This window comes from Psammomys obesus, unplaced genomic scaffold, assembly GCF_907164565.1.
Source record: "Psammomys obesus unplaced genomic scaffold, mPsaObe1.curated_primary_1811, whole genome shotgun sequence".
Classification (NCBI taxonomy): Eukaryota; Metazoa; Chordata; class Mammalia; order Rodentia; family Muridae; genus Psammomys; species Psammomys obesus.
The window spans coordinates 16,025,225-16,049,690 of NW_026596064.1; the positions used below are offsets into that span (position 1 = coordinate 16,025,225).

General features: G+C 40.4%; 2 protein-coding genes across 2 annotated transcripts in view; one reads left to right on the top strand and one right to left on the bottom strand.

The window, feature by feature from the left end:
* Gtf2e1 (general transcription factor IIE subunit 1) overlaps positions 1 to 21,011 on the bottom strand; it is a 34,170-nt gene extending 13,159 nt beyond the window's left edge. The window contains exons 1-2 of the mRNA XM_055625251.1: positions 20,914 to 21,011; positions 15,484 to 15,950 (exon numbers count right to left, since the gene is read on the bottom strand). Of these exons, the coding sequence (XP_055481226.1) occupies positions 15,484 to 15,931 (448 nt within the window). The 5' untranslated portion in view covers positions 15,932 to 15,950; positions 20,914 to 21,011. The remainder of the gene's footprint in view (positions 1 to 15,483; positions 15,951 to 20,913) is intronic.
* A 161-nt stretch (positions 21,012 to 21,172) lies between these two features.
* Positions 21,173 to 24,466, top strand: part of Rabl3 (RAB, member of RAS oncogene family like 3) — a 33,332-nt gene continuing 30,038 nt past the window's right edge. Inside the window, exon 1 of the mRNA XM_055625095.1 lies at positions 21,173 to 21,227. Coding sequence (XP_055481070.1) covers positions 21,182 to 21,227 — 46 coding nt within the window. The 5' untranslated portion in view covers positions 21,173 to 21,181. The remainder of the gene's footprint in view (positions 21,228 to 24,466) is intronic.

Below are 24,466 nucleotides of genomic sequence, written 5' to 3' on the forward strand. Positions count from 1 at the left end.
AAATTTAGAGTACAAGGAACTTATTTTTGTTTCCATACCCCTTTCATTCAACATAGAACTGCAGTGATTTCAAAGAAATGTCCCCAACTTTTCTTTCTTTTTTTCTCCTTTGTAATTATAATTTAGGCACTGCTACTCACTCTATTTTTTTTCTTTTAAAAGGACCAAATATTAATATGTAAGTCAATTTTGGGGGTGAGGGAAAAGAAACACTATCAGGAACTTCTCTCCATAACAAAACAATGTCCACATGTCCAAATTAAAGTCTGCTGAAACCAACACTAAAATCTTTTCATCACTACTGCCATTTTACTAAGCATGGCCTCCACTAGCCTACCACAGCTTCCACAAGCATGCTTTTTGGTCTTTAGGTTCCCCAACCCCAGTCCCAGTCTCCTGTCCCACACCCTTGTTATTCCCTATCCTCCTGCTCTGAAGACTATTTGATAGCGCAATTTAAACTTCTCATCTTCACATTCAAGGTGCTGCACAATTTGGTCCCAAAACATTATAATCCAACCATAAACACCTGTGATTAACTACTACTTTATTTATACAGTGTTGCTTCTAAAATAATTCCTTGCACTTTTCGATCTATACAATTCTGGAAAGAGCTAGCAGAACCAAGGCTACCAAGGAATTTATGACTTGTCCAAAGTAATACAGCTAATACAAGAAAACAATAGCAACTTTACCTATTGTACCTTGAGTGCTTGCAAAGTACTGGGTGACGTCAACCTCTGACATTTTTATTACTCTATCCACTTAAATATGTACAATATGCAAGTTCTAACAGCCTCAGCAATTTGGTCTAGGTTACATAACCCGCTGGGTGATGGGGAGGAATCAAGCCAGCTCAACTATTATGCTAAACTAGTGACTTATTACCTTATGGTCTATACCACTATTATAAATGCATTTCTAATTTGGCCTTACTCCCAGGGATATGAATTCTTCCTTTTCTATAGAATTTACCTGAGGGATTAAAAAAGATAATTAAGTACTAGAGCAAGGTACACAGCAAGGACTATTACCTCTTCCCTTCTTTTCCCCAGCAACAGAGTAAACAAACTAGGCATTTTTATTTCAGTATGACACCAAATCCTCCAGACACGTTCCAAGGAGAATACATTTCCATGCCTCCCAGCCCCGTGGCGAAGAACACCTGTGGTTTTGATCACAACATCACTCTTCCTGATTTTCTACATCTAGCTCAGATAAGGGGGGGGGGGCAGAGCCCCTTAAAGCCAGGAGGTTGTGGTCCATTATTCACAGATAGAATAAAATAAATAATAATAATAATAATAATAATAAATTATTATATATATTATTATATAATAATAAATAAATAAATAAAATAACAGATGCTGCTTTTATTGTTTGTTTTTGTCAGAAAGAACCTCACATCAAATGTCACCATCAGAGAAGTGAGTCAGAACCAAGCTACATAGAATCCTGCCTGAGAAGCAATAGCATGAACTCTGTGGAACCAAAAGTTTCCAGGGAACCTAAGTTACCGCTGAGTCTTTACCAATCAGTCTTTTGCTCTTCTAGCCATATGTTAAGATTTATGAAAATACTCAATCAGAAAGTTACCTTTTCCCTTAAATTTTTGAATGAGATTTGTTTTATATGTGTGTTTACACAGTCACATGTGAGCACATGCACACACGCCATAGCGTGAGTGTGCAGAGAAGACAGTTCTCTCTCCCCACGCTGAGTGTAGGTACCACAGGGCAAGCACAGGCTCTCAGGCAGGAGGCAGGAGATAAAGATCCACCGGGGCAGCCAGCACACACAGATGCCCATTTTTTGAACCCCCTAGAAAATTGCCAAACAAAAGCCCAGGTCCCCCAAGTCTCTCAAGCACCATGTTACTGAGACAACAGAACATACCTCCTGACATATAGTTCCTCTTTCTCCAGAAACATGCGTAAATCTAACCTTGCTTGCCATGCACACCTGACTAATGGACTCCACAATGATTCTGGAGTAATCAGGCCTGGGAAGATAGCTGAGACAGCATACAGTGCTTACACTCCAAGCATGAGGACCTGAGATTGATCCCATAACCCAGGTTATGGGGTCATACCATACAAAGAAAAAGCATGGCATGTAGCATGTACTTTTAATTTCAGTACTGCGGAGATAGGCAGATCCCTGAGGCACAATGACCAGCCTGCCTAACCCACCAGGCAAGTCCTATGCCAGGGAGACGCGAGGACTTTAAAATAGCATCTGAGGAAGCAACACTAGAGATTGCATGCTTCTGCATACAAACCAACATGTACACAGAAAAATACAGAATAATCAACTGGACAAAGACACCGTTTACCAGTGTTAAAAATGAGTAATTTTTTTTTTCTTTTTTGATAAACAACATCATGTTGCTTTTAGATATCTGAATGTATGCTATTCACTGGCCACTAACACAGATATACTAGAAGCCCACTTCTTACAACTATTGAGAGCACAAGAGGGGTGTTCAGACCAGAAAGTTAGACACAGAGTACAAAAGACACAGAGGGTAACTAATGGCCCAAGAAGACCACAGTATCCAGAGAGTCAAGACAGCAAGTAGAACAGACAAGGTACAAGCTCAAAGCAAGAAAAATCCTTAAAACAAGATACGGTGCACACAGAGGGCAACCAGGTGCCTCAAGGAAATAACAGAGGGCCGTTTTGCAGAACCAACCAGAACTGAACAGCAGAAGTAACAGAAGACAAGCGAGAGCTTCAGAGAGGTTTTCAATGGTATGTTAGCTTTGATTATTCTCAACACTGTTCCAAGCTGCCTGTCTCTTCTCTCCATCTAAATAGAATGTACATAATGTATGGAAAGAGTTAAAGAGCAAGCCATGCAGAGTAAGGTTAAACATAGCTGTCATAACCCACTGAACTAAAAATCCCCACACCAGGAATGTGGTCATCTACAGAGACTATCAAAGAGAACTACAGATATATTAAGAAGTTACCTAGTTTAGTAGTTTACAAAACTTTGTTTTTAAAGGAAAGCATCCTACTCTGCACATATTAACAAAAGCAAGTAGCTCTACGGAAGCCAGCAGTCCGACAGCTAACTTCCTACCACAGCCCTGCCCTTTCCTGAGGTCACTACACCACGAAGGCTCTCCACAGGCAACATGACCTAACACCTCAACACTGGCCTACTGACCCCGACAGCCAGTCGTCTTTCCTGCCCTTGACAACGTCACTACCCAATATGTAATTTTTACTATTTACTTAGTTTTTAGCTTATCTTTAAAATTGTCATATCTACATTTACAAAGAACTGTCCTCTCAAATACCCCACTTCTTTTTTTTTTTTTTTTTTTTTGAAGGCAACATATACTCAGAGTCAAGTAGATAAATCAATGTGCTTGCTAATGTAGCTCCTGTAATTTAAAAAGAAAAAAATGCATTACTTCTGGGGGAAAAAGCATGCCTGCAAAGCATGTGTACAAGCTGTTCATATTAACATTTCATAAAGAGAACCAAGGGTACCAGTTCATTAACTTGAATAAATTGATTTTCAAGGAAAAAAAAAGTACGTAGAGAGTGAAATATAGAGAAAAATAAGAAACCTGAATTATAGCTAGCCTCATCCAGAGTTTGTAATCGTTATTTAAAGAATGGCCATTTATAAAAGTATAAGTTTGAGAAGAGAGCTTTTTATAGTGCAGTCGAGAACTATGAAGGGTTTGAAAGTTTATCCACCTTGCAAGCTAACAAACTATTCTATAGTGTCATAAATGCTGATCTGAAGCCTTCAAAGGCAGAGACATTGTTTCTCTTTGGAGTTAAACTGCCCAGTATAATAATAATAAAAACAAACAAAAAACACAGCACCTCTATGTTTATTTAATATCCAATATTGTAAAGATAAACTTTAGCTGGATGAGGTGGCACATGCCTGTGATCCCAGCACTCAGGAGGCAGAGGCAGGTGGATCTCTCTGAGTTTGAGGCCAGCATGGTCTACAAAGCTAGTCCAGGACAGCCAAGGATACACAGAGAAACCCTGTCATGAAAAAAAAAAAAAAGATAATCTTCCAGAACACAAAATGTACATGCTTACTTACGCCTGTTATAAAAACTACAGTTCCTTTGAAGCTGAAGGATTTTGTTTGTGTATTTGCTTGAAAAAGGGTCTCATGCAACCCAGGCTGGTCTCTACGTCAGTATGTAAGCCAAGGCTGGTACTGAACCCCTGACCTGCCTACCTCCACTTAAGAGCTGACAGACAATATTTCCACCAATTATAATTACTTAAGTCAGTTCTGTGAGCCCCAGTTCCTTCATAGTTATAAAAGGACCGGGTGAAATTGTACACATAGCTGGTTTGTTACAGGAAAAGAAACCCCAAAGTTAAAAGGAACCCAGATCTTTTATAAAGAGTATAAACATGCCTACCCCTTGTTCCAGAGGGTCACTCAACACTGTATATTCAATATGTATGCTCTAGGAAAATATTTCTATTATACTAAGTAAGCAAACCTGCTTTTTGCTCTAGAAGCAATGATCTCTTATTACCTAAGGATGCTTGCTATATAAACATCCTTGAAAAAACATACAAAGATTTTTAAAAGACCAGTCAATATCTTTACTTACAAGACAGGATTAACATGAGAGTCCTAGGGATAATTGTCCACAGTGATTAACCATATTTGGCAAATATTTCCGGAGAAAAAAATCTAGCCTGATATCTGACTCCTGTATTCATCACAGAAGCACAAGCTGTAAACAAGGAGTAGCTTGTCAAATGCCAAATGTAGAAATGGGGCATTTTATGGAAAATGACTTCAAACTAGTTTACCACACCATTACAATTTTTATGAACTTTACTATGGACTATGAAAATGCAAATCAGCTTTCCCAAAATTAGAGACAGGGACCATGGGAATTCAGCACATGAACACTAAGGGTTTTAGAGTCCAAAGAAGACCTGTGACGTCTAGCTGAGGCCATCAGAAGGCTTATGGAAAAGCTATTCTTTTCTGAGCTAGGACTTAGATTATGAGTTTATCCCTGAGATCAAGGAAATATAGGGAAGGATACAGATGTTCCAGATCATCGTAAGTAGGTAATAAATTGTGTATTAGAGTGGTAGGAAGACAGTTATCAAAGAGAATGGTAACACCTGGAATTTACAAGGCAAACTGGACGATCCCAAGAGTGCTTTAAACATTAAGCTTCACTCTGACATTATCTTAGTAACAAGAGGATCACTGAAAGGTTTGAGAAAGAACATAAGCCATCAAAACTAACATTTTAAAATGTTGATCTGATCTAGTAGCAGTAATACCCAGAAACACTGTTCCAGTAAGTCTGGAGTACGGAACAAGAGTGTGAATTTTCAAAGTTCCACAAGAATTCTGACATACACTGTTGGTGGAAAACTGCTATTAAATGATGAATGACAACTATTCATGTGACTAAACCACTCTGTACTAATCTGTACTAAAAAGACTGTCAAGTATAAGAGAAAAAATTGGGATTGCAACCCAGTATCCCATCCCACCTTTCACACATATAAGACCAAGGCAAAAATACTGAAAAAAACAAAACAAAACAAAACAAAACAAAACAAAAAAAAAAACCATGTTAGAGAAAACACACAAGCCAGATATTACAATATGGGAGCAGAAAAAAAATAAGTTTCACAAATCCTGTAGGCAAAGTCCAAAAAATGATGGATTGACAAGGAAATGGAGCTATCACTTCTCACAGACTACTAAAGAAGAAAGCTATTTTATAAATATTCCCATGTGTTCATTAGAGGCAAATCTATATAATAATAATGTCCAAGTCTGACATATATGAGAATTAAGGCTTGGAGATACGAAGTTTACTGGATTACATCTTGAAAACAAAAACTAGTAAACCTAGATTCAAAACACAAATCTGTCTGATTCAGAAGACTAAACTCATTGTACCATCTTAAATTACGAATCCCTTCTCCAACTTATTATGTCTAACAGCTCTAATCCAACAAATTTTTCCCATGTAGATACTAAGTCCTCTCTTCTTAAGAAGGAATAGAAAAAGGAAAAAAAAATGGTATCAAAGGATTTAACAAGCTTTAAGTGCCTGTCACATGGCTGGAATTTACTTAGCTGACCGTTAGCCTATTATGTTTGCTAGAAGGATCAAAGTAAGTCCAGTTGCAAATAGGCATTTGAAGGAGGGAGAAAAAGATACTTTTACCAACAGGCATTTCAGAACGATTTCAAGGCCATCTATTTGATAGTACAGCAATGCCCTAGCTCTGTAATAAAGGCATGTCACACTTCAAAGGGAGTGGGAAAGGAAAGGAAGGGAAGAGAGACTTCTATACCATTTCTACTTTCCAAATACAAGAACAGCACAAAACTGAATTCAGAGTGGAAAAGGAGGGAGATAAGGACTTGGAACAAAGGGGTAAAAGAAAAACAAAAAGGTCAACAAAAGTAAAAAAACAGGAGAAAATTTAAGTGCTGAGTATTATGCTCAGCAGTGTAGAAGGAATATCTTGTGTCTGTATGGAAGCATTCACCTGTCAATGCTGAGGTAGGAAATAGGAGGTGAGATAACGCCAGGTACAAGATTCATCTGGCAAGATATGAGGAGGATGGACTTATGGTGCCTGAGCTCAGGTAACCAGCCATGTGGCAGAATGCACATTAGTTTAATGGGTTATTTTAAGCTGTGAGCTAGTCAGAGAAGAACCTAGCTATATGGCCTAGGTATAGGTCTGCACCTTGCCTGACTCTCCCGTGTTACCCATTTTAACTAATATCACCTACCCATTGAGTATTCAGCCAAGATAACATTAAGCAAAAACAAAACAAAAGTGAAATCACCACCCTGCCTTTGACAGTAAAGTGCTTGGGACATTCATAATTAAGAAAAGGGGCAGAGATATCAAACGATGAGACTTATGGGTAGAAGACAGTACGAGTCAAATCTCCAGAAAACTGATCATTGAAGATGACATTCTTCTCTCTTCCTCCAACTATAGATTATCAAAGGGTAGATTATCTGCCCCAGCCCATGACTCGCTGTGAAAGATCTATCAAAAGTGTCCATTTAGCCATTTTCCCCGTCACAGGTTACATTTTTTAAAAAAATTACATTTAAAAAAGATTACATTAAAATTACATTTAAAAAGATTAAATTTAAAATCAAAATAGGCCCCACTGCTTTGATAGAGTGCAGCACTGCGGTGAGTCACTGAGCAGCCCACATCCTCACGCCCAGACAGGGAGACCAGAAGATCACATGACTACTGCACAGAAGCTGTAATGAGAAGCAGTGGGTCTGATGTCCCATGGCTCTTCCATATTATGCTTTCCTAAATCCAGCCAATCCTATTCTGAGCTATTTCCCTGGCACTCATACTCTACTGGCAGGCAGTCAAAATTAAATAAATAAATAACATCAAGTATGGATAAGTATTATGAAAAAAAGGAGACGAAAAAAGGAAGAAAAAAAGGAAAGGGGGTATTGTTTCATTTTTTTTACAAGACATGCAAGGGAGTCATCTCTGATAGACTGACATATGAATGGACACTTCAAGGAAGTAAAAAAAGGAGGAAGCCCCATAGGTATTTGGACAGTGAGGAAGGCTCTTGCAAAAAGACAAGGAAAGGCATCCCTGCTGCTCACAAGACAAATAAGATGGCTGCTGTGAATATGGGACAGGGGTAGAAACAGTCCCAACTGAAGAACCATAAAAGCTCTGTGAAGTACTGAATTTTCTGAGTATAGAAGTTTGAGAGCATTCTGAAGGGAAAATCGCCATGCCTGATGTACTCTTTAAGAGTCACTAGCTACTGCCTACTCCTAAGCACTTATCATCACTTTGTTACAAGCTTTCAATTTAAGAGTTCATTTAGGGAGGGAGATACATATATCAAAAAATTAAGTCAAATGTTGAAATCTCAAAAGTCACCTTTTAATCTGTCCAGTTTTCAAACTACTTACCTAATGCAAATGGCTTAAATTTAATTGGATATGGGAAAACAGATAAAAAAAATAATTACTATTATCTAACACATGACAGCAACAGTTATATATTTCATAATTATTTTACCTATCATAAAAATAAATTAATCCATCCCTTAACAATTCATTGTATAGCACTGCAAAAATAAACATGCATATAAAAGGCCAAAATTAGATAGGTTCAGGATTTTTTTGAAACTGACAAGATCTTAAATGTACTGATAGACAAAATACAATCCTTACCACCAAACTGAATTTATCAATGAGGCTAGCTTTTGTCCTCCCTCAAATAGACATTTAGCTAGTTTAAACATCAATTATTCCTAGGTTCTGGAACTTATTATAAGAGGGGGGAATGTAGCATGCCTAGAGAAGGAATAAAAAAAAAAAAGGACAAGAACTACAGTACTTACATGACTACTAAAGCTTGCAATACATTTTCTAAATTAGGTTTCAATCAAATTCATCTCAAAATGCAGTAGGCAGGCAGAAAGTCTGAAGTTTTGACATATTTGAAAGACAATAATCAACTGAATGTTATTCCAGAATCAAAACCAAAAAGCAACTATTCACATGTAAGTTAGTTCTTATGTCAGCATCAACATACAAAAATAAATTCTAAAAATAGAGCTCTCAAACTGTCAAGATTGGAAGCCAGGTGTGGTTACGCATGACTTAAGTCTCAGCTCTCAAGAGGCAGAGACAGAGGCAGAAGCAGAGGAGGCAGAGGCAGAGGCAGAGGCAGAGGAGGCAGAGGCAGAGGCAGAGAGGCAGAGGCAGAGGGGCGGAGGGGCGGAGGGGCGGAGAGGCGGAGAGGCGGAGAGGCAGAGGGGCAGAGGGGCAGAGGGGCAGAGAGGCAGAGGCAGAGGGGCGGAGAGGCAGAGGCAGGGCTGGTCTACATAGCAAATTCCAGGCCAGCCAAGGCTATATAGTGAGACCCTGTCTCAAAACAAACAAACAAACAAACAAAAAAAAAAACAACAACAACAACAACAAAAGATCAACAGCAGCAGAGGTCAGGGCTGGGGCAATGGCTCAGAGCTAAAGAGCAGTTGCTGCTTTTGCAGAATCTGAGTTCAGTCGCCAGCCTCCACAGCACTCAGGTTCCACAGGTTCTACTCTGAACCCCCTGAAACTCCAACTTTGGGCTTCCTCGGGTGCACATACCGCTTGCCACCACTACCACACAGACACATGTACACACAATTAAAGAGAAAATAAATCATTTTAAAAGTAGCAGAAACTTAAAATTAAAAAATGTAAAGGTCTGGGGGATATTGCTGTTTACTATATCCTCCCAACTTGCGTGTGTTCTTGTGCATGCGGTTTATGTACACGTGTGCATGTATACGTGCAGGTACACACAGCCATGGGATAAGCCCCCACTTACACTGGCGGGAGAACAGGCCGCTGGACGGTCTTCCCTGTCACTGCCTTAGTCCCCTGCGGCACTCTCAGTGAACCTAAAGTTTGCTGTTTTGACAAGGCTGGCTGGCCCGCGAGTTCCCTAGACCTGCCTTAACTTCGCCCTGTAATACTGGTTGTGGTTACAGCCATGCACGACCTGCCCCGGCTTTTATGTGGGCACCTGGGATTGGAACACAAGTCCTCATACTTGAGCAGTAAATGCTCTGGCCCATTCCTCTCATTCTTCCAGTCTGTAGCTTTTTGACAAGTTTTTCTAATTAATGCCTCTTGGACACCATTTCTAAGACTGAGGACTCAGCGAGTGAGCAAACAATCCTAGATTTCTTCTTCAGTTACAGTTGGCTATCTTTGTGCTTTGAGCATGTCAGGGACGGCAAACACTGCTTATCAGACATCTATCTCCTGCTCCAAGCAGCAAGTGACAGAGACAGGAAAGTGCCCTGTCCTACCAGGACAAACAATAAGACATCAGAAAGTTTCACAAATGCTGGACCCTAACAGTTCAGATGCCAAGTTTACCCGAACATTCCAAATTAATAAATTACTCCTAACTCATCAACAAAGGAGGCCCATCTACACTGCTGGTTTTGAGAGAGACTTACTCTTTGGCCTAAGATGGCCTGGAACTTAATAGTTTAGGCTACCTTTGAACTTGCAGCAATCATCCTATCTCTGCCTTCTCAGTGCTGGGTTTACAGATGTGAACCACCATGTTCAGTTACTGTTGGCTATTTTGAGTTATTTAACTAAAGATTTTATTTAGCTAGGAAATACTTCTTTGTGCTAATCCTAAAATCAACTGTATCTTTTCCAGGAAACCACAGAAAAGAAGCTAACTCCCCATGAAGGCTACCACAAACCATCCTGATATTCTGTGTAGAACATTCTAGAAATCTTTACATCCCTAGACTTACGATTATTACTTTGTAGATGTTCCAAATCCAACAGTATAACACAGACATGTGTGTTAACTACATCATCTCTAAATGTTGATGTTAAGATCTTATTAAATGTTCTTATTCCTTTAAGAATGTCTAATTAGGGGCTGGAATCTGGCTCAGAGGTTAAGAACACTGGCTGCTCTTCCAGAAGTCCTGAGTTCAATTCCCAGCAACCACATGTGGCTCATAATCATCTATAGTGAGATCTGGTGCACAGGCACACATGCAGGCAGAATGCTGTAAAATAATAAATAAATAATTTTTTTTAAAAAAGGGAATATCTAATTTCCCCCATCTCAAAGTTTATTTAAAATGGGTGTCCATGCTCTTCAGGCAATCAGTAATAAAGCTTCCAACATATTTCTAATTCCAACATTTGAGAATTCTATTCCACTTACAATAAAACCACAGTGCCACGTGCATATTTATAGAAGCTACAAAACTGCATTCTTTTGGCAATAATCTTACTGAGAAGAATTTAAGCAAGAATGAAATGTAAAATAAAGTTTTATTCGCTGGTTCAATTGTTGTCTTGGAGGCTCCTAGCCTCCACCAGGTAACCTAGGCCTAGTCCTAGAAACCTCTAGCCTCTGAACACTCTAACCTAGGCCTAGAATGTTTTCAGCCTCTGACACTGCTGAATAAACTCTTTCTAGCTCTTACCAAGTTTTTAACTGGCTAGTTCAACTCAGCTATTCTGGCTCAAACTCCTCCCCCGGCTTACTTAGTCAATCTGGCTTTTCTCTGGGCCCCTGAATTGCTCTGCTTGGCCTCAAACTAACTCCAGCAATCTACTCTAATCTTCTGGCTCATTCTTATTCTCTGGCTTGTTCTGTCTTCACCTATGTCTACTTTGTTCTCTCATGAAACCTCTATCTGAAAAACTCTCCTGGCAAAAGTGCCTTTTCTCTCACTCACTGTGCTGCTCTTTTATGTAGCTTCCCTTTCCTCTCTATTCTCCTGAAAGTTGGGCATATCCTACTCTGTCAAATCTTTCTCTGATTTATCACTTTTTTGCCACTCAATTAAACACCATTTTCAACATGGGTGCCTCATTTTACAAACTAACTTTACTTTCATACTTTAGGATTAAAGGCCTATACCACCACTCCTGAACCTAAACTTTTCTTTATCTGAAACCTGCTCTCTACAAGGCTGGCCTTGAACTCAGATCTGCTTGCTTCTGTCTCCTAGATTAAAGGTGTATTTGTATGCCAGCTAGATCACACAGACCTAGAGGATCTACGGATGTGATCTCTTGCCAGCCGGATCACACAAACCTAAAAGGTCTTGCCAGAACAACCAAGTTCTGAATTAAAATTCCTCTACAATAAAATGCAACATATACAAAGGAATGCATCTTATTTACAACAGAGGGGACAAAAACAAAGACCCCATGCTATGGCAGGGAAAACCAAACATATTAACTATATTCTGAATGGTACATTAAGGAGGCAAGATACCAAAAGTATTCTAGGCAACTTATAAATACAGGTAATACACTAAAAGGCCAGTGATTTTGTTAGCAATCTCTTTTCCTTAAAATTTTTTGAAAATTACAGATGCATATTTTAAAATTAAAATGGAAAACAAAAAGCTATTTCCATTCCATCTAACCCTAACATAAAAAGAGAATAACACACATTGCTAAACTTAACTCAGAAGTGCCATTAACTGCATCACATGTGGCTGAGAGTGTTAGGATGGAAATACTAAGTCTATTTGCATTGTTAGAAAGCCTGCTAAATCTGAAACATGCACTTAGGAACAAGAAGATGTTATTCTACTCATCTGAGGGATTTCATGTCATGTCTGTTTTAATTATATAACCTCCCCATATTTCTGGAACCAAAACAGCTATTTCTGTCTGATTTAACTTCTGAAACCCAGAACTGGTGGGCAAAGACTACCACGGCTTGTCCAACCTGCAGCCCACTAGCCATATGCTGACTATGAATGCTGTCCAATACAAAATCATAAATTCACTTAAAGCATCTTTAGAGAGTTTTTTTTGCATTTTTTTAATTTTGCAGCTACACTGCACAGTTCTCAAATATGAACTGTGTGGACGACCAGTTGTGTTGCTTATTAAACGTTGGCCAAACTGAAAGCTACTCCAAATGATATTAAAAAAAAAATCTACATATACTAAACATCGACAGTTGGACCAGGTCTCAAAAGCAAAGCATAAATGGCAAAAACGGAGAAAATGTACAGACCTGTAGGAAAAGCAGAGGGGGAGAGAAAAACTATACTGGAAAACATTGGCCTATACATGAATTAACAATAATAAAATAATCATTACACTCATTGAGTCCAAGATTTCCCATGCTCCTCCTGGGAGTTCACCTGGGAGTTACTTCCTTTTGTTCTCTGGCAAAGAGCTGCCCATACATTTTGAGTTAAGAACATTTTATCAAAAGTAGCAAAGTATGGAAGGCTACAAATCCTATTACTGAATGTTCCCAGATAGCTAAAAATAAACTACAGTTCAACCTAAGAAGTGCTGAAGAAAAAAACAGAAATGGAAATTCATCATGTCCATCACTTAGCTAGTTAATACATGCCTAATGCCTAGCATATCAGATATCCTGCATATCGGATATTTACATTATGATTCATAACATCAAAAATTAGTTATAAAATAGCAATGACATTAATTTTATGGTTGGGGTCACCACAACATGAGGAACTGTATTAAAGGGTCACAGCATTAGGAAAACTGAGAACCACTGACCTAGAACATAGAGGCAAGAAGGACCAGGAATTCAAGGTCATTCTCAGCTACACAGCAAGTTCAAAAGCCAGTCTGGGCTACCTGAGTCCCTTTCTCAAAAAACAACCAAACAAATAAAAGAAGCCCTTCAGATATCTCCATCCTTAGACCAGAGACATCATTAATCTCCAGTATCAAATGAAAATAGTATAAATTTGAGGTGTGCAGAGGACTGAGGTTAGAATGAAATCTCCTGTGTACAAATTTCAACTGCATAAATATTATCAGTTAGGACCCTGCACCCCGCTGAATTGATGTTTATTTCCCATTTTCTCCATAGTGAAGGCAGGAGAGATTAAAAACTAAGCAGAACAGGAAGGAGACAAAGGGAGGGCCCACGAGAATTTCTAAACAAGATGTACAGGCAAAGAAAGACAAAGGTATTAGTCCTTTAAGAATCATTTGTGAATTAACACATAGACTAATGAAGGTATTAGTCCTTTAAGAATCATTTGTGAATTAACACATAGACTAATGAAGGTATTAGTCCTTTAAGAATCATTTGTGAATTAACACATAGACGGGGGCCTAATATCTACCTTAGTACATTTTGTCCTTAGGTAAAGGCCACATTATCAGACAGCAAGTACATTCAAGAACAAGAATCCTTAATTGATGATTACAGATTTCCTGTTATGCTAAGTCAGGTTGCACTATAAGCAAAAAGCCACCAACTGAGCTTTGAGTACAAGCTTCTGGGTGACATGAATGGTTAAGTGGCTTTTCTTGCTCTCCACACCCCCTCTTCCCACATTCATGCTGAATATCAACCTCATACTGAAAATAGAGACCAGCTACGATACACTCGCTTCAGCTTAGTTTTCTTTCAGGAAAAAAAAAAAAATCTTTCCATGCCTTTACCCCATCTCAACTCGCTGATTCTAGGAACTGTAGCTCTCCTCACAAATCAAAACAACTTTTCCAAAGGCTATCTGTTGATTACAACTAGTTTAATTCATGTTAACCAGGAGTAAAATTCAAAGAGCAGCATGGATCTCAGTGATGATTTAGAAAGTTTCAGAAAATTAAAAAAGGACTTAAATGATGAATAAATGTAGAAGCAGATTACTCCAGATTATCTCTCTGAGAAATGTCTCCCATAGGTCCAAGTGTCTGAGAACCTGGGGAGGGTAACCTGTAAGAGCTGGAACTTTGCCAGAAGAAGTACGTCACTGTGGCCAGACTTTGAGTGTTTGTAACATCAGCCCCCCCCCTTTCCCTCAGCTTCCTTCACATAAAGGAAGACATAATATCTTAGCTTGCTGCTCCACCTGCCTGCAGCCATGCCATCTCGACCATTATGGACTCTCCCTCTGGAACTGTAAACCAAAATAAACTCTTTCTTAAATAAGTCAGTTTTGAGCACGCTGCTTTATCAGAGTAAAAAAGGTAACTAATGCACTAGGCAGGGTGGTGCACGTGGTCTATAATCATAGCATTCTGGATGCTGAGGCAGAAGGATCAACAGGAGTTCAAGGTCAACATAATGAGTTCAAGTGAATTCCAGCCTGACCTATACAGGGAGATCTAGTCTCAAAAAACAAAGGGCAACCAAAAACAAAAAAGCTTCTCTTAGATAAAATAAGCTCAATGCAAGATAACAGGACAAAACTGTTCCACCAAGTATTTGACAAAACTTGTCTCAAGCTTAGTTTAAAAATAACAATTTAACCCAGCACTTTGTTTCCCGAGTTAATGCCAAATATACTGTATTTTAGGAAAACATGGTTCATAACTTGTGTTAATGAAAATTCTTAAAACTAAAGTATGTGATAAATGAAGCAACTCATACATGCTGTTAAGAATTCTCTCCCATTAACTGATCTAAATTATTGATCCCTTTGTTAAGTTAAAAAGAGTTCCCCTCTTATTTGATCTGGCTAATTCTCATTTACTCTTTCAGGGCTCAGCTAGTCCTTCTTCTAGAGACCCTCCCCAAACGCAGATCACATATTCTAGTTCACACACCCCTACTGGCACAATGGACACTCACTAGCAAAGCTCTTAAGCACATTATGTTATATTCTTATAAGCTTATCTGCCAGTGACTGACATAAATAGACACTAAAATAATTTGCTGAAGCATGAGATCACAAGTAAACTTATAATAGCTTCAAAGTGGTAGAGAAATCAATCCTCCAGATTAGGCTCAGCACTAAATAAGGGTTTGGATTGGAAGGGAGAGTTTCAGGTGAGCTGTTAGCTCCATGGATAAAGACACGTCTTTGTGAAGGAAGAGGCCACGCAAAGCTTCTCAAACTGTCAGTCTATAATTGGCTTACAATTTAGAACAATTGTCAAAAAAGAAGTCCACAGCTCATTTTACTTGATGCACAAAGTGAGTAGGTCTCACCTGTCATGGGGTCAAACAGCTGATTAGCTTCCAGGTCGGTGAAAGTACTGCTGCAGACAGGACATTTGAAGGAAGCCCGATTGGTGGAATTTCTCTCATCCGTTTCAATCCTCCTTCTCATGTGGTCCAGTTTGTATTTTACCACATTGACAAGAGTGCGGTAGTTGATGAAGTAGTAGTTATGGCGTGTGGTCTTCCCATCCGCAGCAGTCTCTACCCTCATTCTGCACTTGATGAATTTGTCTCCCTTTAAATTATTCAAAACAGAGCGAAGTTGCTTCCTGTCAAACTTGAGCAGCTCCAGCATGTCCTCTTCTTTCACACAGGGGTTCCGGATCAAGATGTCCAAGGCCAACACATGCTCAATGCCATAAAAGCCCCGGATGACATACTTGGCTAGCCGCTTCAATGCCGCAGGCACCTCGGTGAGCACATCTGGGTCTGCCATCTTCAACAGCAAGCTTCACCTGTAATGGATTGAGGGGACAAGAATTAGTGGGCATGAGGACACAATCATCACTTTAAATCTACAACAACCTCTTACTGGGAGCTATCATTTTTAAAGTGCCACGAACGCATTCAAACATTGCTTTAAAAGACCTCTAACACTTAAAACATTTAACAGAAAGCCACAATTTTCCTTTATAGTACACTAAAGACTACACCTAAAAAGCTTGACATAATCTTTAAATAGTTACTTTCATGATCAACAATGTGCTCAATTCCAAAAACACAATTATTTCTGACAATGATATATTACATCAACCCTACTTTATTTCACAAAGAAAAACAAACAAACAAACAACAACTACAACAACAAAAACCCTCTAAGAGTGTTTACTATGCTTATTGGCAGGCTCTCTGGGAATGGCTGGAAATCCAGAGGATCCTAGCAATTACCCTAGACTTCGTTTCTTTTCAATAAAAATTTCCTGCTAAGATATTTAAGTGTTATGCTGGAGAGGTTGTGGAGAAAGGAGAACCCTCCTCCACTGCTGGTAGGAATGTAAACTTGTACAACCACTCTGGAAATCAATCTGGGGCTTTCTCAGACAACTAGGAATAGCGCTTCCTCAAGATCCAGTCATACCATTCCTAGGCATATATCCAAGTACACAATAAGGACACAATAAGGACATTTGCTCAACCATGTTTGTAGCAGCTTTATTTGTAATAGCGAGAAGCTGGAAACAGCCCAGATGCCCCTCAACTGAAGAATGGATGCAGAAATTGTGGTACATCTATACAATGGAGTATTACTCAGCAATGAAAAATAAGGAAATCATGAAATTTGCAGGTAAATGGTGGGACCTAGAAAGGATCATCCTGAGTGAGCTGTCCCAGAAGCAGAAAGACACACATGGTATATACTCACTCATATAGACATATAACATAGGATAAACCTACTAAAATCTGTACATCTAAAGAAACTAATCAAAAGAGAGGACCCTGACTAAAACGCTCAATCCCCCTCCTGAAAGGCAAAGAGGATGGACATCAGAAGAAAACAGGAAACAACCTAGGAACCTGCCACAAAGGGCCTCTGAAAGGCTCTGCCCTGGAGACTATCAAAGCAGACGCTGAGCCTGATGGCCAACTGTTGGGCAGAGTACATGGAATCTTATGTAAGAAGTGGGAAATAGTAAGGGCTGGAGAGGACGGGAACCACACAAGGAGAGCAACAAAACCAGAAAATTTGAACACAGGAAACTTCCCAGAGACTCATACTCCAACCAAGGACTATTCATGGAGATAACGTAGAACCCCTGCACAGATGTAGCACATGACAGTTCAGTGTCCAAGTGGGTTCCATAGTAATGGGAAGAGGGACTGCCTCTGACATAATCTGATTGGCCTGCTCTTTGATCACCTCCCCCTGAAGGGGGAGCAGCCTTACCAGGCCACAGAAGATGACAATGCAGCCATTTCTGATGTGATCTGATAGTCTAAGATCAGAAGGAAGGAGAGGGGGACCTCCCCTATCAGTGGACTTGGGGAGGGGCATGGGTGAAGAACGGGGAGGGAGGGTGGGATCGGGAGGGGAGGAGGGAGGGACTTACGGGGGGATACAAAGTGAATAAAGTGCAATTAATAAATAAGAAAAATGAATAAAAAAGATTTTTAAGTGTTTTACATAGTCACATTTTAACCATGAAATCACCAAAAACAAAAACAAAAACAAAACAAGAAAACCAATATAAACACATAAGTAACTGCCAGCCAGCTGGGGCATCTGACAAAATTAACAAACAACTGAAGAAACTGAAGAAAATTAATGCTAAGATTGAAAGTGCTTTACCAATTTTGAGTGCCTTCTTGAGCTTAAAAATTGGAGGGAGGAGGATGAAGAAAAAAAGACACCCTTAAACACAGGTCCCTTGAGGAGCAGAGCAGAAGCTAGCTGTCTCCATGTGGAGGCCACAGCCCACCAAGTTGTCCACTCAGAGTCTCCCACGTCACAGCACTTGGGTTCTGGACTTTAGTTAGAGAGGCTGCAATTGGGTTGTTGTAAATTAAACCTTTAATTTAAACTCTGAAGTAACCAACCCTATCAGAGTTGATGCTTCTTTCTGTAAGAAATGTTATCATATCTACAGTATTAGAGCATAAAGTCCTACATAACCAATGTACACACATATTGGGGTTATAAGCCCATATCTACAATAAAGCAAAGATTAAAAGAAAGTTAGTTACAACATATATTTTTAAACTACAGTACTCAAGCATAACTAAACACACACAGAGATGGCAAGGCAGCGCTAGGATTTACTAGTCCAAACTTGCAGTCCGAGAGCCTTTGTCACCATAGATGTTTAAGAATGTCTGCGTTCGTTAAAACAGAATCACAGCACACTCCCACATACATTTTGATCTCCAAATGTTTTGTCCAGTTTTGTCTCTAATGTACTTAAAACCACATTTTTCTTCTTGTTTCACATGCTCAGCAGCTGACAAAATACAACCTGTGGCTTTAGAAACATTCAAAAGACCAAAGGGCAGACGAATGTGAGCGTAGCCTATTATTTCTCATCTTCCTCTCCTCTATACCCCCTCAGACACTGTGAGATGCAGACCATTGGTTCTCAACCCTGACTGTAGAGCAGAATCATCGAGGCAGCATTTTAAGCATCTTAACTAACACTAGGCCCCATTCCCAGGAATTTTGTTTCAGCCAGTATGGAAGGGCCAGATCAGGAATGCTGCTAATTTTAAAATCCCTTTAGATTACTCTAATGTGCAACAAAAGTCTCTGGTCATTGCTCCAATCTGTCCCATGGCCATTTGCAGGCTGCAAATGAACGTCCTGTATGTCCAGGCCCCTGTATTTGTAGTGCAGTCTGTTTCCTTGGTTTCAGTTACATCTCTGGGTGTAACTGAAGATCAGTACAAGGGATTGACTTCAAGACTCTTCCAGCCAATAGTTTGAAGCTTGGAAATCCCAGGTCAGTTTCTTAGTGTGAACCTCAGACATAAAGTGATTAAAGTGCCTTTCCCACACAGTTAATGTAGGAATTGAATCAGACGAGTAACATAATGTGTTCTGCTTATGGGCTGGAATATGAGTTCAACTCAAGTACTGGCATTTAGAACAAATGCCCCCATCTAACTGACATTTCCGCCAGTGACCTGATAGGAAGATGGCAGTGTTGTGGTTATATCACGAGCTAGAGTCATAAAACCTAAACTTAGGGAGGGAGGAGTTGCAATGACAAGAGAAACGAAAATTATCACAGAAAGGAAATCAAAAGGTTCCATCAATATAGTGGAGGAAAAACCACAAGCAGCTGTTTTGGGCCACTGTAAGAAGGAAAAGTGCAGGAGAAATAGGCAATATCTTAGTCTATAGGACTAAGCCTTATAGACTCAAGACCGGGACATCCACTTTCAGAAGCCTGTCTTTGATGAAACACCATATTCCTTTGAAGACACACACAAGGTGCCTGAATTTAAAACAAACAAACCAACATACATACATACAAACAACTGGAGCTCAGGAGGGCTAGCTAGTTAAAAAACAAAAAACAAAAAAACAACCAAACTCAAATGTTAAATCCTTCTTGACCAAGGCCTTTGCTCCTTCACCACATCCTGAATCAAGAGGTATAACGATTATTCAATCTCTGCATTTCTTAAAGCCACTTAGATCAAGTTCTGGAACTGGCAACCCATAGAGTACTTTGAACCAGTGGTCAACATTTAAAAATCTTGGGTACATATAAAAAAATTCAACTTCCCACGACTCTTGAAAATTGTTAGTAAGTAAAAAGTGAGCCCACCTTCCTACATTAGAAATTCTATAGCTAAGGTGACACTGAAGGAAGGGATTTCTCTGGTCTGTCTGTGGAGGCTTCTTGGTGTCATTACTAATGGTCTCCTTTTCCTCTTCACAGTGATAACCAGGGCTCTCCCAACTTCACCCTAGCCAGTCAGGCCTATATTCTAATTGTGCCCCAGGTGTAGAGTTAGGGGAAACCAAGTTGAAATCACTCCATTTTTAGCAAAGTCAGCCTCATAGCCACGTACTGTTTCCCTATCCCCCTCAGAGCTAAGTTCACACCATTCTCCTAACGTCGTTAGGCTTTGCATAATGTTTCCTGGCCTTCCCAAATTCCCAACAGTACCATCTGATGCTCGACTTCACATTCCCTCATACTTTGTACAGTTTCTAGGAGCAGGGACTTATTATTACCTTGCTCATCAATGCTAGCGCCTGGTCACTCAAGTACTTAACTCAAACTTCCAATTCATCTCCTGGGCAAGTGTTCTTGTACCATACCCATCCTGCCAGCTTTCACACAATGCCCTTGTTTCACACCTGCACCCCAACACTAACAGCTATAAGCCATCCTTTAAAAAAAAAAAAAAAAAAAAAAAACAACTAGTAATTGCTTTAAGCAAGGAGTTACTAGATGAAACCTGTGGTTTTTAAAGACTATGCTGGGTGAAGAAGGGGGGTTGGGAGAGAATAAAAGAACAGAGCGGGTGCAGGAAGCCCAGCTAGTTAGTCCATTTCAAAATACTACTTCCCAAGTTCTTAGAAGAACGTGGCTTCTACCACAGCCTCTACAGTTCTCTGTTACTGTACTTCACGAACTCTCCAGCCCTTCGTCCTTTAAGGGGTCCCACGACGGCGGCAGCTCCGGACCCGGGTGCCCTCCACCAGCTGTGCTCACAAGTGTCCAGACCCAGAGAACCCACAGTCGCTCAGGCGCGCCCAGGGGGCTCCCGGGCCACACTGGACACCGCCGAGCCCGTCCTGCCCGAGGTAGCACACGGGCCGCTCCGGGGCAATGGCTCTTTGGAAGACTAAGAGGACCAAGGCAAGAAGGTGGTCGAGGGGGGACTAGACCAGGAAGGGGGGGCAGGAGAAACCATGAAATAGCACGCCGGGCCGGAAACCGGGAATAAGGAGCAGGGAATAAGGTTTACCCAAGCGGATGCACGAACACTCCCACTACAGCCGCCCTCGGGACCTCAACTACCGGCTTCGGCCGGCCCACGCCACTTGCGAGGCAAGTACAGACGCCTATTTCCTGCGACCAGGTTGGAAACCTCCCGTTAATCCGCACGGCGAAGCTTTCAATCAAACCAGTCGCTTCGTAACTGACCAATGAGGTGGTAGGCCCTGCCTCCAAACCCTGCCCTGATTGGCTGGGAATCCAGGAAAGGGCGTTAACCTCAAGGAGACCGTGGCAAGATGGCGACCCTGGATCGGGTGAAGGTTCTGGTGTTGGGAGACTCAGGTGAGCCGCAAAACCCACGTCTGGGACTCCCGCTACACCCGAGCTACCCAGTACTCCCCACTCTTCGTTGTTGTACCCCCAACTTCCTAGCTCGTGGGTCCACGGCTGAAGTCCTTTTCAAGACCTTAAGACTACACTTCCCAGAGGACTTTGCTCCTTTTGACAATGTGGTGGCGTGGCGGGAGGTGGGGGTCGCCGAGCTCGGGTCTTTCCCTGCTTTGCATTTCGATACGTCGGTCTCGCCGTTCGACCCCAGCCGAGAGCATACTGTCAGTTCCTTTATTGCTCTTGTTAGGCACCCAGAAGTTAGTAAGATCGCGCCTTAGGAAACACTGTTCATTAAGTCAAATGTACACTGAGAATACACTGACATGTATTAACTTCTTTAATTCTAAAATCAGACTCTTAGCTCCATTCTGCAGATGATAAATCTGAGGCGGACTGGTTCGAACCCAGAGTCGTAAGCTGCATCATGCAATAGGCCAATAGATAGTATTTCTATCTATTTCCTTTTTAACTTACTTGTTCTCATCTAATAGTTGAATACCTGTTAGGTTTTGAGATATATGGGAATAAAGAAATTTGATAAAGGCCACACTCTAAAGCCGCCTAACGCTGAGCAGTTTTAATTTTAGTGTTATTTTTTATATATACCTTGAAATTTTATAACTACAATTTAAGCCTTTATTTCCCTCTCCCGCCTTATTATCCTCCTCTTTCCCATTTCCAGCTCCCAAGAACTTGAACGTACACTAGCCATGCATTTTATAGATGCGCTTTTCGGGAAAGGGCCTTCTGTGCTCTAAACAGACGTTTTGCTGCATACTTGGAAGCAGAGGGAACACATCCCAAATAGAACACATTCAAATATTTAATTCTAAGACTGAAAACAGTCTTAACTTCCCCAAATACCTTTTTCTTTAATATTTCACCCCTTTTATTCTTTTTTTAAAAATTGTGTCTATTTTGAAATTATAATTTAATTAGATCTTTTCTCCCTATCCTTTCCTCCAAATCTCCTCCCAACTTTCCTTCAAATTCATGGCCTCTTTTTTTCACTGTTATTGCATGCATATATGTATTTGTATTTACATATATATTCTTAAGTATAACCTGTTAAGTCCATATAGTGCTACTTGTACATATGTTTTCAGGACTGACTGTTTGGCACTGGGCAGCCAACTGGTGTGTTCTTCCCTGGGGAGGACCACCTGTCCCGCTCCTGGCTTGTCTCAGTTGTTTGTAGTTGTCTGTGTAGGCCTGTTGAGGCCTCATGGGTTTTTCCCTCTCCAGTGTGCTGTGTCCATTGGTGTCATCCGTGGTCAGCTCATGTTTGGGCAGTCATGTTGGTAAGACTTCATGGGTGTAGCTTCTGATAGGTATTGCTAGGAGACTCACTCTCACAGCAAACTCCCTGCTCCCCTGGCTCTTAGAATCTTTCTACCCCTCTCCTTTAATGTTTCCTAAGCAGGAAGAGTTTTGTAGATGAAGCCTTTGGGCCTGGGCTCCACAGCTCTGCATTTTGATTGGTTGTGGTTTTCTGTCTGTTGCAAAGTAAAGTTTCCTTGATGAGGGGTGAAGACTGCACTTATCTGTGGGCATAAAGACAAATGTCTATTGTTGGGACCACTTAAATCATGATGAGGCTCACAACAGATCTTCTATGAAAGAGGTTTATTAGGTGGATATGAAGAGAGGAAGGGAAGGGAGAGCAGGACATTGATGGGGAGAAAGAGGGGGGAAAGAGAGAGGAAGGGGAGGAGAGGGGGGTCTCCACAATAGAGAGGAAGAAAGGACCAAGAGAGAGATCACATGGCCGGCTGGTCCCTTTAAAGGGCAAGGTAACCACGCCTTCCAGGTGTGGCCACCTGGCCGGTGACATGTGATGACACCATAAGTTACTAGGCAACTCAGAAGCAGGTTTTGTTCCAAAATCCTTATATCTATAGTTTGTTACTAACTTTTCAAAATTCTTAAGGAAATGAATAGTTAATACCTCATTAGTCTCTAGTATGTCATCTGTTCTTTTGAGAGCTTCCTTTCATTTTGGCCAACACACTCAAAGCATTTAATTCATGGAGAGCTAAAAAGAACTATATAATCTTACTACATAGAGATGCTTATCCTGATTCAGTTAAGCCAGCTTTGGGCTCAAGCATATGTCAAGCTGGGAACTAAATCCCTAGGTTTGCCTCCAACATAAACCTATATGTAAACAGAAATATCAACAATACACTTTAAAGATGTAGATGACAGACACTGTGCAGTAAGCATGGTGACAAACTGATTTTGAGTACCCTGAAATCTTAAAGTTTATATCTAAAAGAATAAAGTGGAAACCTGAGAGAAAATATTTGCTTCGATTACATGGGATATTTAATCTCTTTTAATATGTAAAGAGGTCATATAGGGCTGGGATGTTTCTCCATAGCAGAGCAGTTGCCAAGCATGTGTAAGAACTTTAATTCGTTACTCAATACCCCAGTATGACACAAGGTTATATATGTTAATAACTCTAAAATCCATAATTAGTTAAATAGCACATAAGTACAAAATTCATAAGAAAATTGAATGGCAAAGATGATGGTAATGTATATCATTATGGTTTTTATTTTTAATTACTTTCCTCCTAGCTGAGAACTGAACCAGAATCTCAATGGCAAGAGCAACAAATCTTTAATTTTAATGGCTGAACTATCTCTCGAGTGCTTGCTTTGTTGTTGTTTGGGGTGTGGAGGTGTTTGAGATATAGTCTCAGTGTGTAGTCCTGGCTAGTGTAGAACCCTCGGTGTAGACCAGGCTGGCCTAGAACTCACCATGTAAACCAGGCAGGCCTAAAACTCATGAACATTCACCTGCCTCTACCCCCAACCTTTTTAAGACTAGGTCTTCACTTGGCATGGAGCCCACCGTCTAAGGCTGTCAGGCTAGCAGGCATCTCTGTCTCTGCCTCCCCAGTGCTGGCGTTACATGCATGCGCCTCTATGCCTGGCTGTTGTGTCGATTCTGTAGGTGCTACTCAGGTTCTCATGCATTTACAGCAAGCACTGAGTGCCCAGCCAGCTTTTAAGTACACTGTGCACATGATCTCAATTCCAGTATGCTCCTAGAAGATCCCATATGCCTGGCAGTAGTGACCTAAGGTGATTTCTCCTTTTTATACTTTTCAGTTGTTGGAAATACAGCTTTTATTATAAAAAGTAAACAAGTGATAGGTCTATACACAAAAAGATTTCCTA